Source organism: Centruroides sculpturatus, unplaced genomic scaffold (genome assembly GCF_000671375.1).
Source record: "Centruroides sculpturatus isolate CEXI.00-Female unplaced genomic scaffold, Cexi_2.0 scaffold221, whole genome shotgun sequence".
Classification (NCBI taxonomy): domain Eukaryota; kingdom Metazoa; phylum Arthropoda; class Arachnida; order Scorpiones; family Buthidae; genus Centruroides; species Centruroides sculpturatus.
The window spans coordinates 83,031-102,914 of NW_019384612.1; the positions used below are offsets into that span (position 1 = coordinate 83,031).

The window sequence follows — 19,884 nt, forward strand, 5'->3', positions numbered from 1 at the left end:
GATACCTTCAGCCATAACTTCTTCCACACTTCATTCATACATTTATCAGTTAATTCTCGCCAAGCAAAGTAGATATTGCCTATGGCATCCATGATGTTATATTTTTTCCAAAATTACACCAAACAAACATAGATTTAAGAAAAGTATAGTGGAACCTCGCTTAACGAGCACCTTTCATAACAAGTAGTTCGTATAATGAGCAAAACAAATTGTCAAAAAATGACTTGCTTAACGAGCAACATTTCACATAACAAGTGACGAGAAGAAAATCCTGCGTTGTGCGCATACTACATCAGTCTGTGTTTAGCACTCGGTCTGCTAGCATTTTAGTGTCGCTTGTGATCACACATTTTTTGAAACTTGTGTTAGACATATTACATATAAACATCAACAACTATAGCCCATTATATAGTTAATACACTAAACCAGGCATGGCCAACATATGGCCTGTGGGCCAGATCTGGCCCGTCTAATGAATTTACGTGGCCCACGATTAATTTTTCAATATTAGCTACTGAAGTCCGAATAGCTTGATGAAAAATTCTGACGCTTAATGAAAAAGAAAAAAAAAAAAGGTCAACAACTCACTGTGCATTTAGAATTAACCCTCCATTACAAATCTCATCGTAAGTACAGCGTAAAATGTTGATAAAGCATGATAATGTGAAAAATGTATCTGTAATCGCTATCTACAATTAAGTCTCTATGGGGTGACACCACAATGAGATCTCGCACCACCACAAAATCTTCCTAGGGCAGCCTCTGGTTCGGCTCTTGGAAAAAGTTTTCTTTCCAATTCGGCCCGGGGGCAAAAACTGTTGGCCACCCTGCACTAAACGATATGCCAAAATTCTTGGGATATGTAAAGGCTATGATTAAATATTAGAAATTAAATAATTTGACTAGAGGTAGGCAGTTATGCTGCTATCTTGTATTAAATTTAATGACCAATTCCAAATTAAATTTTTTTTTTTTCGTTTTCTGCAAATGAATTTGCATTCCAGATTGGTTCATTCCAAGCTAGAAGAGAAGATGATGATGATTCACACTCCTTAACAATGTATATTGTATAATTTTCTTTGAATAAACATTATACATAAAATATCTGAGTATTTTTTCAGCAGAGAACCCATTATCATATTTTACATTAATTTATATGGGAAAAATTGTTTCACTTAACAAGTGTTTTGCATTACAAGTAAGATTGTGGAATGAATTATGCTCGTTAAGCAAGGTTCCACTGTACAGCACTATGACAAATTGCCATCTTTTGCTGATTGGTTTGTGTTCATAAATAATCATATTATATACGAATCAATGAAATGCTGCAATAATTTAGATCAGCATAAATTTTGAGCTTTTTTTTTTTCTTTTAGTTTTGAGTAGACCGTGTTATATCAAATCAGCGTTAATTGAGGCACTGTTAAGCGGGGTCTTACTGTATTTTGTACTTTATCATCCAGTGTGACCTTTCATCTGTTTCTTCATATTACTGAAAACATGGAAATTCTACAGTGAATTCATAGATCATTCTCCCCTTACAGCCCTAATGTTGATTTCCTACTTGACATTCTCAAATGTGTCCAAAATCACTCTGTGTCTTGCATTATTGTACAATAAGATTATGCCATTTGTCAATAAACTTTAACACTTGTTCTTGAATAGGGTTTCCCAATAGTAGACAGCATTATGATCAAAGAAAAATATCAGCAATGTCTTGGCAGTCAGAACATGCAACTTCCCTTTTTTGATGAAGTTTTGTGTTCTGACCTGGGTGCTTCTATTAAAGACTGTCATTTCATTTCTGGCTTATATTGGTAACATTACAACTTACTTCCAATATTGATATAATCTATAAATGCATTTCCCTCATTCTCAAAACAAAGCAAATGTTAGTGCAATGCTTTGTCTCTGGTTCTTTTGGAACTCATTGAACAAGTCAATAATGCAGATGTTCAAACTAATGGTGTATAATTCATGACTAATCTTTGCAGCTTGAGCCAATTTGTCAATATTCACTTATCAGTCTTCTTGATAAGTGCATTCACCTTTGCTGTTGTCTGAAGCTTGATGACACAATACTGTATGGTTGTCCTACCTCTGGTTGTCTTTCAAGCTTTTTTGAATTATTTGTTCAATCACTTCACTCTAGATAAAGAAAAAGTGTTCTCTGCAAACCACTGACATTCAATGAGCAATTACTTATTGTGACATCGTCACAATGCCAGGCTGCAATTTTTAATCATATTTAATTTAAAATATATATGCTCTCCATCTTAAATTACTACTGTAGTGTTTTGCCCTGTACATCATACTTTTCCATTAGCAATGGACTTGTGCCAGTCATCGATCTAACTCCTTTTGGGGGAAATTTTTGAATTGAAAAAAACCTGACATCCAGTTTGCATTGGAAGTTCGTATATAGTTAATCAGGGCAAAAGGCCCTGATCAGCTATATACGAACTTTCAGGGTCTTGAATTTCGTCTATCTAACTCCGTTTTTGAGATTAAGGAAAGACAGATGGACAGTCTCATCAGTCTATCTTTCCTCATTCTCGGAATTTATAGGTCTATGATTTTTTCAAATTGCAGCCCAACAATAAAAATCATGCTGTTCATCCAGCTGAGTGTCCATGACAGACTTTGTTGGAAATGCTATCACAGATTCCGCAACATAGTGCCATACAAAACCAATGCCAATAGTTATGTGGCCAGTGACTATCCTTTGAACTTGACATATCACATGGGTCAAACTATTTCATAGAGAGCCTGACTCACTTTTATTTGGCTTGCCCTTTTTAATAATGTTAATTAACAAGGTCCACAAATATTTTATCTGCTAAAGTGATCCAGGCTGATGTTTATTGAACTTATCAGAATTATATTCCATTGTAAGATGGTACTTAAACAGATAATTATTTGTGATTGCATAAATAAAATTACAGACTAAATTAAAGTTTGTGCTATCCATACATACAGATAACATAGTTAAATAATTAATAATTTTATGAAAGATTGCAAAACTTGTCATCAATTTAACTTTAAAGAATATTAATCTTCTACTTATTAATAGTTCAAAATTAAATGTTCACATTATTTTTAAAACAAAATCATGAAGAATTGAGTTCTTTGTTGATAAGAGACTCCATACTTATATCATTCATAAGATACAACACTAATAATTATTAGCATTGTGTCTTGTGAATGAAGGAAGAATTTTAAAATAATAATTAAATTTTTAGAAAAGAAATACTCTTACAGTTACAAAATACAAAAACATCACTTTTGTAAATGCACAAAATGGAAGTAATAAGATATTTACACTGATAAAATTACATTTACATGTACAGTAATACCTCGACTTACGCGAACTTGGAATTACGCGATTTTCAAATCTCGCGGATTCGTCTTTTGTTTAAGTGCCACGCAACTCTTGATTACTCACTCACCCCACACTATTGTTCAGCTTACATGTTTGGACGTGTCACGCGGAATCGACGCATAGCTACAATTTATTTTGTGTTATTTATTTCTAAGTTTGTTTTATCTACGGAGACTTGAGAGAGACTATTATGTCATCCAAACGAAGTAGAACTGATTCTTCTGCATCAAACAAGAAAAGAAAAACTTTATCTTTGGAATGTAAAGTTAACATTAAAGACTTCGATACAAAAATGAAAATTTGTGAATTGGCAAAGAAATTTGATCTACCGGAATCGACGGTCAGAACAATTATAAAAGGTAAAGAAAAAATTCTCGAAGCTGNGTTGAAATAAAGTGATTAAACAAAAATTATTACAAATATCATAAATAACAGTTCACAAATGCATATATAGAGATATTTTTTGAAGGGGGAAATGGTCTTCACAATTTGAAATCGATCGAACACACTGTGCTCGAATGCTCGTGTAAATGCGCGCCATCTATCGTAGGATGGCAATCGTACTATGCCACAAACCTTCGCCGGAGTATATTAAGCAACTTCCCAAAGTTTCACGGCAATCGGATAAACGGTGTGGTAATGCATGAAGGACACACACACACACACAGAGACATACATTCATTTTTATATATATAGATTATGTAATTTAATTTCAGCATATTCAGTTCTTTTGTGTCCTGTAATTAATAAGTGTTTCAAATTTCTGTTTAGTTTGATTTTTTACTTAATATTATCATTCTTTTACTATCGATGTAAATTTGTGTGTTTAAACTGTTTATTGAATTCTTTAATGTTTCAGTTTTTTAGGCTAATATTCTTGGATCTTTATTACTTTGGATATATTAGACTCTAGAAAAACTCAATTAATGGAAGGTTGTAATTTTTGAAGTTTATTGAATCTGTTTATTATATAAAAGATTTCAAGGAAGATATTACAAAAAAGTAGATTAAAATAATGTTTGTGAAACTTATGCTGTTTTATAAGTTTTATTTTCATCAAACATGTTTATATTTATACTCTATGATATCTGTTAATATAAACATGTATAAACCCAATTAAAAGATTCTGGAAGAAAAGAATAAGTCCAAGTTAATAATTAAATTTAATTATCAAGAGATTCCCAATTCTTCTATCTAGACTAAATTACTTGATATTGAATTAGTAACTACCTTAATGAGNTATTTGTAATAGGAATTTATTATTTCAGGGGCTTATATCTCTCGAAGGGTCGCGAGTAGGGGTATGGTTCCTTTGACTTTATTGTTAGTACAGGGGTCTACGGTTTGGGGGGTCACCATCTCTTTATTCGGAGGGTAAATCTTACCATTCAGACTTTAACAGAGCTGTAGAGCATATTGATGGGAACAAAAAAGTCAAAGGAAATGTGCCTCATGGAAATTTGTAAAGAACGCCCACTAGGAGGCATCCCGAGCTACTAGTATAGAATAAACCTTAATTTGTAGATTGTGAATTTTCAAATTTGACAATAAAACTTGTGTCTTTCCAAGAAAATGATTTAGCACATGGGTAAAAAATTAACTTCATTAATACTGTAGATATATTTTTGCCTTTTAATTTGCTAAATGTTCATAAATATATTTATTTATATTTCTGGTATTTAACCATCCTCTTTTTTTTCAAATAGTGCAAAGACAAAAAATTTTTATTTACAAATGTGGAGCACTAAGTGTCACAAGTCAATTCCTTCAAAAAATTGCATAATATATATGTTTTTAAGCATGCCAAAGGAAAATAATGAGTAGAGAGAATAGTACATATTGAACTGAATATTCCACATTACTATAACACAATTTATATTCACTGTAAACAAGTGTCCCCAAAATATGATGATAATATACATGAAGTTAACTGTTTTATGTTATTGAATTGTATTAATTTTTATATACATTTTAGGAATTGATGGACACTCAGGACCGTGAATCTCGCAAATTGTCGATCTCTGTAGCCCGTTGTTATCCTATTAAAAATAGATATCCTGATATTATGCCATGTAAGTTTCTACTAAAAAATATAATATATTTGTTTAATTATAAATAACTGTAAAATAATAACTGAAATAAGAATGTTTCATTTTTTATTTAAAGTAATAGTGTGACTGATAAAATAACTGTTAAGCAGTTCTGATAAACATACCTTCTGTAAAAGAAATTATATTGAATTTGAAAGTTCTTTCAAATAGCTGAAACAATATGTTTATCATAAAATAGAAAAGGAATTTGTAAATCACCTGAATGACTTACAATAGAAATTCTTTTGTAACTAAACGTGAAATGTTTTTAAATAATGATAGAACATTTCTGTTCTGTTCTGATGACTAAATCTTTCAGATTAAACCAGTCACAAAACCAAGAACTTAAAACACGCAATTCATTTTATTATTTTCTTTCTTTTATTTCATTGACAGTAAAATGGGTATTTGTATTTTTTTCAAGAAACTCATTATATTAGACTAGAAGTGGGTATATATATAATGATCAGTAATATAGAAAAGTGACTAAAGAGGGTTGTACAGTCTTAAATGCATTTCATACTATCAATGATGTAAAAATAAAATGTAGAAGTCAGTAAAAGAATTACTCCTAAATCTAGAGTTTGACTATTTTAAAAATTTGAAAGGTTCTAGTTGTCATTAATAATATATGAGAAGATTTTTTTGTATGTGTGAAATAATAAATTTGTGTTCTTATAATAATCAAAGGAATTTAATATTGATAAATTAGTATTCAGTATTCTAAATTTTCTCTTAATAATTTGGATTTTTCCATTTGAATAAGTTAAAATATAATTTTAATAAAAGATATTTTTTTACTTTTAACGAAAAGTCTTTCTGAAAAATATCATTCATTATGAAAATATTGATTTTTGTTTATATTATTTGTGCATAATTAGCCAGGACATTTTTTCCCCTCTGGATCTTCGTTTTTCTTTCTAAAATAAAATATAAATTGCAGCATGTAAAATATGTTTGAATGTTTATTAACAGTATCTGTTGCTCAGTGTAAGAAACTTAGTATATGGAATTCAGTAAAAATCACTTCTCTTAAATTTTTACCATGCAGTGGTGCCTCATACTTTGAATTACTCTATGTTTGAACACAAAATTCAACAAAATATTTTCCTCAGAGTTCAAACTGTGCAGTCAGTGATTAAATGCACTCAAAGCATAAACACAATCTGTTGTGTCTGAGTCGACTCTCGCTCTCAACTTGCATTTGTTTATTTTTCAGTGCTTTTTTTCACTTTATTTTTGATATGTTTGGTTATATTTATTGTATTTTGTGTTGTTCGTCGATTTTTAACAATTTCTTCCCACAATTTTACTTTGTCAATCTCTCTTTGGCATCCCGTACATTTTGTAACCTTTAGTTCAAAATTTCCCAACAGAACTTTTCAATCCACGTTTAGCAGTCTTTCCCATACACATTAATTTGTTTAATTATTTGTACAGTGTTATACCTTTTCAAAATTCATAAAGCATAATAATCCTGATGTGTGTGTTTTTTTTATTCAAAGACATTTCTACTTGATTTTATTTAAACAAGATATGAAGTAAAGAGTTTAAGATTCTAAACAAGGGATAAAACCTCACATTATCTATAATATGTTAAAATTCACAATTATTATAATTAAATCTTCTGTGTCTTTGAAGATCCTGAAGTCCATGGTTTGTAACCAATAAATGAAATTTTCATTTTATTATACAATATTTACATATTTTATTTATGGCTTTTGTGTTTTAATTTATTATTTAGGTCACTTAATTATGTATATTTGCTATTTTAAGTTTCTCAAAATGGGTATTGTTCAAGGTCTGGAAATGAATTAATTTGCTTTCAATTGTTTCTAATGTAAAAGTTTGATTCAGAGTTCAAAAGACCTCCTGTAATGAATTAAATTTGAAGTACAAGGTAACACTGTATTTCTATATACTGGAAGGTTAAATACCACTTTTGAAAACTAAATAGTTTGGGTAGTCAGTACATTTTTTTTCTATAACTTTAATAATTAAGTATCTGCTTTAGTTCCTTATCTGGCTTAATTATTCTCTCTCAACAAACAAAAATTATAGGGTATTTTCAATAATTTTCATAATTTCTCAAAACAATGATACTTAACTCATGGATTCTGTAGTGTTATTTGTATGATTTTGAAAGAATGCTTGTAATAAAAATGTGAGATTCTGGACACATCCCCCCTAATTAATCGAAAATAGATGTTGAATACATAAATTTTTAGAAGTAATATTTCTGATTTTAAATGAAAAGTTTAATGTTAAAAGCGAAGGAAACTGGTAAAACTGACTTCCTTCTTAACGGAAGTTCAACATCCTTTTTGTTTTCCCTTATCTTCATAAATTTTGAATCACATACAATACAGTCCAGTTACCCTTCTGTAAACCCCCACTCTTCCTAAACATGTGGGAATAATGCAATTCTCTCATTGGAGAAAATCATCAAAAAAGGGGATTTTTTAGTATCATTTGGAGAGTACGCCAAAAGATCCCAAAGAGGACAGACATATTCCATATTGTCTCCTTAAGGCCAACGCCCTTAGTTAGGAGTATGCCATGAAATTCCATAGGAGAAGGACGTATTCCACATAAGCTCCCTACAGCCAATGCCCATTTCAACTCCCATAGTTCATACAAAGTTTGTTAATAAACTTTTAATTAGAAGAAAGATGTTTATTTATGTGCCATCAAAGAACTAACCAAAGACAAGAACATTCGCCCAGAACCTAAAATACAGAAGAAAAACATATTTTGAGGTAGTATGGTTTAATTAAAGTTGTAATTTCTTTCTCTGTGACATTCCATAATTATAGTTTGAGAATTCAATTTTGTAATTTATTTCTTGTTTATTAAATTTTTGATATTTTATTGTTAAAGAAATATCTCTTAAGGTGTCTGAATCAAAAATATTTAACATTTCTGTAGCTATTNTTCCATAATTATAGTTTGAGAATTCAATTTTGTAATTTATTTCTTGTTTATTAAATTTTTGATATTTTATTGTTAAAGAAATATCTCTTAAGGTGTCTGAATCAAAAATATTTAACATTTCCGTAGCTATTTAAGCCGCGTGTTAATCCGCGGATTATAAAACTGATTAACTGGTGTCAAGGATCCTGACTAGATCTAGGATTCACCCCCTAGATCCTTCTTTTTTAACATATTAGTTAAAGCCCTCCACCCTCATTTTCTTTAAATAGAAAAGTCATTCTTTTGGACAAACCAAGGACTATTCAAACGAATAGCTACTGTATAAGTGGTACGAGTCTTAACTACTCTGTATCCCCAGCTGGCTCCTCACAAAAATAATACTAATGAGCAATTATTCATTGGGACTACATCACAATGCCAGGCTGCAATTTTTAATGAATTTAATTTAAAATATATGCTCTTGATTTTAGTTGTGTCTTGCCCCTATATATCATACTTTTCCTGTTAGCAAGAAAATCATGTTAGTCATCTGTGTAACTCAGATCTGGAAAAAATTTTGAATTTTGAATTGAAATAATGTGGCCTCCTGTCCCTAAGCTTTCTATATCTGGTCTCGACTTTCATCTATCTAATTCCATCCTTGAGATTAAGGGAAGACAGACAGATGGGTAAATACCAGTGGAAATTTGTAGATTGCAACCCAATAAAAAATAAATTTTATTACATGATAATTTCTCCAAACAATAGAACATTCGAAATATAGTAGGACCCCCTATAAAATGGGTTCATACAACATGGATTCATATATAATGGCAAAAAAATTGCCATTGTATTCATATTCATATAAACACACTAAAAGAGACTCGTATGATGTGGTAAAACGTCATCGCCGACTTGTGTAGCAACAGGATTGGTCGAGTCTAGACCAATAGCGGATATTGCGCAAACCGTTGAGTTTAAACGAGCAGCGGACCTACTAAAAACCATTTATTATTTAATGGCCATAAAAATTATATTTATATTAATGATGTCTCCAAAGTTCAGTGAATTTTTCACAGAAAAATAATTTATCAGGAAACACACACCCGTCGTTCGATGCACCTCCCCATGACGAAAACAAGCTTAAGCAATGGCGTCATCAAACGGTGCACACTCAGTAAGTAATCCTACAATTTTTTGTTTATAGCATAGTTTATATGGATTATTCCCAAAAAATTATAAGTGTTTTGGAAATGTTGAGTCAAATTAGTCTAGAATTGATTAATTTTGTGGAAGAAAACCTTTCAAACAGCTGTAGTTTGTAAATTGCATACGTGCCAGGCTGTGAGTGGCTCATGTATTTAAGGACTCGTACAACATGAATTTCATAAAACACAGAACATATCTACCGTGTTATAGGGGGTCTACTGTAATAGTATCTTCCAGAATCTTCATATCAAATGTCCATCAATATTTCCAGTTGAATGAAACTAAAATAATAGCATTTTTCAGGGAATTTTTATCTTATTTGCCTACTTGACACTGCTTGATCAAGTAAATTTTTTTCCAGTGAGTTATATAGCCTCTAAATAATAGAATGCATCTTCAATCCTAGTTCTCTTTGCACTATTTGGAATTTTATCACCACTCAAGCATCTAGTGATTTTTTTCCTATGTTTCAGACTTTTTATGTCTGACTAAGATCTTGACAGAAAAGGACACATTTTGGATATATATTATGTATCATTACTATTATTGTCATAATTAAGCAATAAGAAATATTATAAGCGTTTGATCCAATTAATCTATGCCAGACAGTCTATTATTATAATCTTTAACATTTTGTTTTATCTGAATTATCTTGTGTTTGTTTATTTGAAGAATTTTCTGTTTCACATATTAACAGACAGACAACAAGTTTTTTGTTTTTTGCAAAAATAAGCTGTAGTAAAGTTTACTTGAAGAATAAATGTTATATATTGAATATTGCATACAATAATGTGCTTAACCACACATGGTATCAAATAGCATTTCACCTAATTACATTGAGGCAATTAATGTGTTATAAATCAAATTCTAATTTCCTGCAGATTCATTCTTATTAATTAAAGTTCTATTTCCAGGAATATGTTTTAAACTGTGTAATTCCACACTAAGGTGGCCAACAAAAAAATACAGCAGTTAACAATATTTCACAAATGATGATATAAAAAATGTATACCAATTCTAAAAATGAGACTTAAAAAACTATATAGACCTTAATTTATAATATATTGTACATTATGAAATTACAATTATTAACTTAAATATAAAAGTATGTATTTGTTTAGATAATACGAATATATTTTATAAAAAGTTGACCGTTTTTATGAAATTTATATGTTTAATTATGTTAGCTAATCAAAATTTTATTTTCATATTTTCAGATGACAGTAATAGAGTTGCTCTGACTTCCCTTAGAAATGATTATATTAATGCTTCATTTGTTAAAGTGAGTTTCAGTCATAATTATTAAAATTTTTAGTAGTTATAATAATGTTTAAGTATATATTAAAAAAAATTATTTAATAATGGCATAAATATATAATAAATAAGAAACAGTTATACACAACTGAAACTCGATATATTAAGCAAATATACACCCACAACTGCCATAAATGATTGGGCTAAATTTGGATATAACGTCATGCCAATTCTTTTCTTCCAGTTTAATTTAAATTAATTAATTAAATATTATAATTATTAATTTTAATACGAGATGGCACCTAAAGCCTCATTTCAGTACCAAATTCATTTCTAATTTATAATCATTATATCCAAATTTAGTCCGATCATTTACGGCAGTTGAGGGTGTAAATAAGAAATGATAATACACTAATACTGAGTGCAATATATTTGAAATAAAATTAGAAGTAATGTTTAATAATAATAAATTTGTTAATGAGCTGAAAGCTGAAAAATTAAATAAACTTAAATTTAACTGAATGAGGTTATAGATGTAGATAGAATAGGAATGAAAATTGTGTGTATATTTATTTTCTAAGAGATATTATAATTAAATATTTAGTGTGAAAGTGCTATTAGTTTTCTTATCAAAATCAAATGTTGTATTGTAAGCAAAGTAAACAAAAATTCTATGTATATTATGTTATTTATATGTAGAATATTTTTATATATATTATATGAAGGAAATTTTTGCTACTTGAACTCCTCCTAGATTTATCAGCAGATTTAAATTAAGTGTCCATAATGATGGATCTGCAATTGTGCAATAAGTTTTTTATTTTTGATCTGTTCCAGAGATATGGTAATCTAAGTTCTGCAACAATTCAATGTCAGATTTACCAATGAGCCCTCTGTGTATGTAGGTTATGAAAGAATGCATGGCCATGATAAAGAGATCTGTTCTGTACAAATTTTCTGACTGTCTACTGATCATTTTGTAATAACTTTCCTATCTTCCCTTTCCTGTCTTTGAACAACTCATAGCAAAGTTGTCTATGAGCACAGTTCTTCGATTGCTTAAAATGATATTTATTCATTGAGAGCCACGAGAGCCAGAAGAACTTGTTCTATTGGATTTACCACCTTAAGCTGTTATACAAAGAAATTTTGTAATCCATTGTTGGTGTTGAGAGCTTGATACTTTTGATAAAACATTAATTTTTTTTTATTCTAAATTAAAACTTGGAATTTAATATTTTTCTCTTCAGTGCCACATAAATTTATTATTGTAGAAAATTGTCAGATGGTAATTAAATTTAAAATTAGAAATTGCATTCTAGAACAGTGAAAGTGAATAAATGGTGAATCCTTTTTCAACAGACTGTCTTCAATTTCTAATTTTATATTTATTATATTGGCAACCTAATACCTAACATACATTATACACACAATTCTTACATGCTTGGAAAGTCAAGAAAAATCTGGGATTTTCATTATTGTTAGGAAAAAGTAATGGAAAGTCCAGAAAATTGTTTATTTCATAAATTTTTAGGAAAATTTTGTAATTTTAATTTTGATTGCATAACATAACAATTTAATTTTTTTCCAGTCTATTATTTTATAACATTCAGGAAATTTATTAAGGGATAAAGTTAATAAATATATACTTATTTTGTACATAGATTATACAGCATTTATTAATGAATAATAAATAATTGCTTGTTTCTTTGTTTCAAAGCTACATAAACTTGTGGTTGTGGATTAATAACAGAATAAACAACTATAATTTAATAAAACATTTTATTTCTAGTTTTAATAATTTGGCAATTATAAAAAATATTTAGGTGTTAATTAGAAAAAGAACTGATTAAAAAGTTGGAGAGGTAATAGTATATGTGCATAGTATGAGGGTCATTTAAATGAAACCCAACCAATGACTATAGAGGTAAGTGATGAGTAAGGCACTTGTCCCACTGTGACATCAGACATTCGATTCCTTGCTCATAAAACTTGGTGAGTTGATTGCTGCACCATTTCCCAAACTGCATCTTCCATCTCAGCATTCGATTGAAACTTATGCCCTTTCAGGTTCCTCTTAAGCTCCTTGAAAATATGGAAATCACACAGACAAGTCAGGACTGCTTTTGCAGGATGCTGGAGTGTTTCCCACTTGAATTTCACAAGGGATTCCTGCACGATGCATGCAGTGTGAGGGCGGGCATTGTCATGAAGAAGGACTACATGTTGCGAAAGCAGGCCAGGTTGCTTGGATTTGATTGAAGCTTGCAGAGATTTTAAAGTTTCCACATACCAAGCATTTATGGTGGTTCCACAGGCTGTAAACTCCATCAGCAATGGGCTTTTGCTGTCAAAGAAGAATGTCAACATCACCTTTCTTGTTGTTGTCTGCATTTCCTTTGATTTCTTCTAGTGGAAACACTTCTTTTGCTTTCTGGCTGGAAATGAAAGCACCATGTTTTGTCTCCTGAAACAATTCTCTCTATGAAATGATGGCCTTCATTGCAGTACCGCAGCAAATGTTCCAATGACAGACCCATGCAAAAGTCTTTTTGCACAGATGTCAAGTTGTGTAGCATCCACTGGGTGCAGATCTTTCAATACTGCAGATGCTCACAAATAATGTTGTGCACACTACCAATGCTAATTCCAACCTCGGTCACCAGCTTCCACAGTGACTTGTCTATTGTCCAAAATGAATCTATTGCACAATGTGCTTGCTTTGGCCTGGCATCATCAGCCGCCAACGACGACTGACTATCTCAGAAGTGCTTACTCCAGTCTTTCACTGCTGTCAAACCCATACAGCCGATTGCAGAGACAGAGTTTACATTAAACGACGTTTACACATTGGCTCTTACTTACTTCGCTATTACTCCCCTGTTTTAGGAGTCGTTCGGCCAATCGGATTATTTCTTCGTGACGTCAGAAATGGTCGAGTGAGTCTAGAAAATAGGTCAAATAACTTGTTTCTAATCGCTGTCTTGTAGACAGCGATTAGAAACAAGTTATTTGACCTATTTTCTAGACTCACTCGACCATTTCTGACGTCACGAAGAAATAATCCGATTGGCCGAACGACTCCTAAAACAGGGGAGTAATAGCGAAGTAAGTAAGAGCCAATGTGTAAACGTCGTTTAATGTAAACTCTGTCTCTGCAATCGGCTGTATGGGTTTGACAGCAGTGAAAGACTGGAGTAAGCACTTCTGAGATAGTCAGTCGTCGTTGGCGGCTGATGATGCCAGGCCAAAGCAAGCACATTGTGCAATAGATTCATTTTGGACAATAGACAAGTCACTGTGGAAGCTGGTGACCGAGGTTGGAATTAGCATTGGTAGTGTGCACAACATTATTTGTGAGCATCTGCAGTATTGAAAGATCTGCACCCAGTGGATGCTACACAACTTGACATCTGTGCAAAAAGACTTTTGCATGGGTCTGTCATTGGAACATTTGCTGCGGTACTGCAATGAAGGCCATCATTTCATAGAGAGAATTGTTTCAGGAGACAAAACATGGTGCTTTCATTTCCAGCCAGAAAGCAAAAGAAGTGTTTCCACTAGAAGAAATCAAAGGAAATGCAGACAACAACAAGAAAGGTGATGTTGACATTCTTCTTTGACAGCAAAAGCCCATTGCTGATGGAGTTTACAGCCTGTGGAACCACCATAAATGCTTGGTATGTGGAAACTTTAAAATCTCTGCAAGCTTCAATCAAATCCAAGCAACCTGGCCTGCTTTCGCAACATGTAGTCCTTCTTCATGACAATGCCCGCCCTCACACTGCATGCATCGTGCAGGAATCCCTTGTGAAATTCAAGTGGGAAACACTCCAGCATCCTGCAAAAGCAGTCCTGACTTGTCTGTGTGATTTCCATATTTTCAAGGAGCTTAAGAGGAACCTGAAAGGGCATAAGTTTCAATCGAATGCTGAGATGGAAGATGCAGTTTGGGAAATGGTGCCGCAATCAACCNACTAGCTTACCCGTCGCGCATTGCTGCGATCTCAGAAGAAAGGAAATTTAAGCAAACTCGTTATGACAAAATTCAATTTACATTTTATAATTTTTATTAAAACTTATTATTATTACATTATTATTTTGAGTCGATATTAAAATTTGAAAAGGGGGGGATACCTAGATCGGTAAAATACGCAAATTTCCTCCTACAACTTCGGTTGTTGTTTGGGGTACAGTTGAGGTTTTAACGAGGTTCGAGCGAATACATAATTAGCAAAAAATAAAGTTGAAATAAAGTGATTAAACAAAAATTATTACAAATATCATAAATAACAGTTCACAAATGCATATATAGAGATATTTTTTGAAGGGGGAAATGGTCTTCACAATTTGAAATCGATCGAACACACTGTGCTCGAATGCTCGTGTAAATGCGCGCCATCTATCGTAGGATGGCAATCGTACTATGCCACAAACCTTCGCCGGAGTATATTAAGCAACTTCCCAAAGTTTCACGGCAATCGGATAAACGGTGTGGTAATGCATGAAGGACACACACACACACACAGAGACATACATTCATTTTTATATATATAGATTATGTAATTTAATTTCAGCATATTCAGTTCTTTTGTGTCCTGTAATTAATAAGTGTTTCAAATTTCTGTTTAGTTTGATTTTTTACTTAATATTATCATTCTTTTACTATCGATGTAAATTTGTGTGTTTAAACTGTTTATTGAATTCTTTAATGTTTCAGTTTTTTAGGCTAATATTCTTGGATCTTTATTACTTTGGATATATTAGACTCTAGAAAAACTCAATTAATGGAAGGTTGTAATTTTTGAAGTTTATTGAATCTGTTTATTATATAAAAGATTTCAAGGAAGATATTACAAAAAAGTAGATTAAAATAATGTTTGTGAAACTTATGCTGTTTTATAAGTTTTATTTTCATCAAACATGTTTATATTTATACTCTATGATATCTGTTAATATAAACATGTATAAACCCAATTAAAAGATTCTGGAAGAAAAGAATAAGTCCAAGTTAATAATTAAATTTAATTATCAAGAGATTCCCAATTCTTCTATCTAGACTAAATTACTTGATATTGAATTAGTAACTACCTTAATGAGTTAAAATTGATTTATGAAAAAAAAATTTTATATAATTGAAAGTATTGAATGAATTTTTTAACAATCATTTTGAAAACAGTAATAACTATTTTTGATATGTTTCTTTTATTATTAATTAAAGCAATATTTTATCTATATATGGTTTTTGTGTTATACTTCAATTGCAAGTAGATTATTTCCTTTTTTCTGATAATATACTATTTATTGGCATATAAAAATAATTTTACTTAACAATATTCCTCTCAGATATACTGTACTGTTAAAACATAATACTTGACAAGATGATGATGATTCTGTTACTTCATAAACCCCTTATTCTGGATTATCTTTCTTATTAATCTACTTTGACTTCAAATTTTCTTTTCTTTCTCAAACTGAAAATCAGAAAAACTTTTCCATTGCACAACTAAGTAGGTACAAAAATTTAGGTCAGATTTTACTTGTTAGTTTGCTTGAATTTTATAGAAAAATCAAAAATGTTTTAAGTTTGAATCAAGTTGAGACATTTTCAGCGGCACATTTTGATGCTAGGCAGAATTGGTCTGGGTTGTGTTCTACCTTGTTGTGATGTCCATGTTGACCTTGACCAAGTGTTCTGTTTCCTTTGTTCGTCAGCAAAGATTAACTGAGAAACTGATCCAGGCAAATAATTTACTTTATTTGAATCGGACACGTGATATTTACAATAGTGTCGAGATATAATACAAATCCAAGATCATCACTGCTGTTGACTCCAAAAGGTTAACCCACAATAGTCTGAGTCAGACTGAACTGGTTCAGACGATTGAGTTATGCATTTACCCATTTTTCAAAAAATATTATACTATAATAATTTTGTGAAATTTAATCATTAAAAGTAATATTTGTTGTAATAAAATAAAATATATTTATTTAAAATGAAATTTCTCAACAGAATATTACTCAAAGCAGTGTACCATTCATAGTGACACAGTCTCCACTTCCTTCTACATATGTTGATTTTTGGTCAATGATTTGGGAACAACAGACAGAAATTGTGGTTTGCTTGTTGAGTAATACCGAAGTAATTAATTTATTTAAATCTTTTTCATAATTTATGGCTTTTATCAAAATTATTTATATTTTTTATCAGAGAAAAGTTTCAAATTATGGATCTTTTTCAAAATATTTTCCTAGCCATAGTTATTGTTGAAGATCATGAGCTTTACTGTGAAGTGATAGGATGTCNTTAATTATATGTATGTACGTAGGCTGATTTTTTTCAAGCTCTGATGGTCCATAAAAAAAGACAAGTATAAATAACAAAATGAATTTATTACCAAAAGTTAGTACAAACATGGTTACTTTTCAACATAATTACCGTGAAGACTGAGGCATTTGTCATATCTGTGGACGAGCTTTTCTATCCCCTCTTCATAGAATGTTGCCACCAATGACTTGAGATGAGCCCTAATGTTGTTTTGAAGATCGTCTTTAGTCTGAAACCTCTGCCCTCCTAGCCACTTTTTCTGTTCAGGAAAGAGGTGAAAGTCACTCAGTGCTAAATCAGGGCTATATGCTGGGTGTTTAAAGATGGTGAAGACTCCCCCCTCTTTCCTGAACTGAAAATGTGGCTAGCAGGGCAGAGGTTTGAGACTAATGACAATCTACAAACAATGTTGTTAAGGCCATCTCAATTCACTGGCAACAACATTCTATGAAAAGGGAATGGAAAAGTTTGAGGAATTTGTCATATCTGCGGACAATCTTTACAGTGATTTTGTCAAAAAGTAACCATGTTTGTACCTAACTTTTGGTAATAAATTCATTTTGTTATTTACACTGTCTTTTTTTTTTAATGGACCATTGGAGCTTTGAAAAAAACTGTCCTCATACATAACAAAATAAAGATAAAATTTCAATTTTTATATAATGTGATTATTTTTATTTTAGGTAATATCAACAGCAGAAACTCTTTCTAGAACTGATTCTGTAGAACAAGAACGAACACAACTTAAAGATCCGCTATCTGATAATAGTACTCTAGAAAAATTTATAAGTGAGGTAGAAAAATTTGAAAAATTTGTAGAGGGGTTAACCAGGAAATCATTGTTGGGACCAACAGCTCTGGATCAAAAATGGAAGGTGTGTAATATAAATACAGTCAATTCCACTTAATAGCACAGCATCGGGACTAGAGCTTTTCAGACATCGAACATCCCAATAACAAGTTATGTTAGAGATGTGTCAATGCATGTTCTCACCAATAAAACAAACATCTGAGTGCAATAAACCATTTTAATGACAAGAAATTATTTCTGTACAAAAAACATCATTGCAGTACAATCTAGACAGCTGATAAAGGAAATCAGGCAGAGGTCGCATATGGAAACGCCAGAAATATCCACGTTCGTGTCTCTTTAGTTTTCCAAGAAAAATATTGTGCCAGCAGGGCTATTAAACGGCATTTCGGGACCAGTAGGCAAAGTAAATTATGCTTGGATTTCATTCCGTTCTTGAATGTTTTGTACTAATAAGCAGCATGTTCTACTAACCGACTGGGCTAATAACTGGAATCGACTGTATTACTTTATTTTTAATATGTATTTATTATAAAGTTTCTTGATCCAACATTGTTCATTATCTATCAACTAGCTACTTTCTTAAATATTAAATATAAAAAATTTTTAAATATGCTTTCGATATTGAATAAAAATAATAATGACATTTTAAAACTTGATATTGAGACAAGTTCATTTCTTGTTTCAATTAAAATTTTATCAAACAACATTAAATTTATAAATTAGCATTATAAGATTACTTATATGAAGTGAGCCTTTCCATTTAATTTTTAGGTCCTTTCCAGTATTCTATAATTATATTAATATTATTTATAAGATAAATTTTACAATTTTATAACCTTTGTTAAAAAAAAAATATTTATGAAATAAATAAAATAAAATAAAATGATTATCATTTAAATATAAAGGTACGTTATATTGTACATTTTATTCTTGTTTTACTTTCTTATCTTTAGCATAGTATTGTCTAAAAGACACATTTAAGATATTACAATCAGCACCGACAGACAGAAAGACATTAAATTCTTACATAATTATTCATTTTATATATTTTTAAGATATTCATGTTTGTCTGTTTTTTAGTTGTTTTTTCCCCCTCCCTCTCTTATGTGTCTTATAAAATTATCCTTGCATTTTTATACATAAACTAGCTGTTACCCGCGGCTTCACCCACGTGGAATTAGCAATTTGATAGAAATAACCCTCCCCCAGTACTACACTAAGATTCTCAATCATTAGTTGTTACTATAAAAACAAAAAATCACATCTAAAATAGTACAGTAGAAGCCATTCTTCAGGTTAAGCCTTAATCCTCTCCCTCTCCCCGCGGGGGAATTTCGAAAAATTCCTTCTTAGTGCACACAGTTCACAGTTAGGGTGCATTTTCGTGATGCACCCTAACTGTGTAATAAATTTCACTTCTTTAGGTTCAGCGGTTTGCTCTGGGCGATGATGAATCAGTCAGTCAGCACATGTAATTTTATATATTTAGATAAAAACACTACTTATTTAGTGTAATAGATCATATTTTTCACTATATAATATGTACTGGAGTATAATTCTTTTGGAAAAATACTTTTTAGGAACAAGTCACAAAATTCTAATTTGGAATCCAACAGATATCTATACTGAAAAAAATGCTTTAGGATTATCTTTAATGATAGGTTTACAGTAGTATTTCATTTAATGTTGGAAAACAAATAAGATAAATATAATGATACTGTATATAATTAAAATAAGTAAATAAATTCAAGCAGAAAATGGAAATTTGAGTTCAAATATTTCAGAACAAAAAGTATGTTTATATGTAGTGATATATTTAGAAGCAAGACAATAATAGAATCTATATATATAACCCATTCAACGGGTATCTGTCTGTCCCATAACCGTTTGATAA

At 30.9% G+C, this 19,884-nt stretch overlaps 1 protein-coding gene across 1 annotated transcript in view; it reads left to right on the forward strand.

Moving 5' to 3' along the window:
* The window catches only part of LOC111625266 (tyrosine-protein phosphatase non-receptor type 23-like), a 94,966-nt gene that overhangs the window by 46,061 nt on the left and 29,021 nt on the right, over positions 1–19,884 (forward strand). The window contains exons 17-19 of the mRNA XM_023368368.1: positions 5,358–5,454; positions 10,812–10,876; positions 16,862–16,990. Of these exons, the coding sequence (XP_023224136.1) occupies positions 5,358–5,454; positions 10,812–10,876; positions 16,862–16,990 (291 nt within the window). The remainder of the gene's footprint in view (positions 1–5,357; positions 5,455–10,811; positions 10,877–16,861; positions 16,991–19,884) is intronic.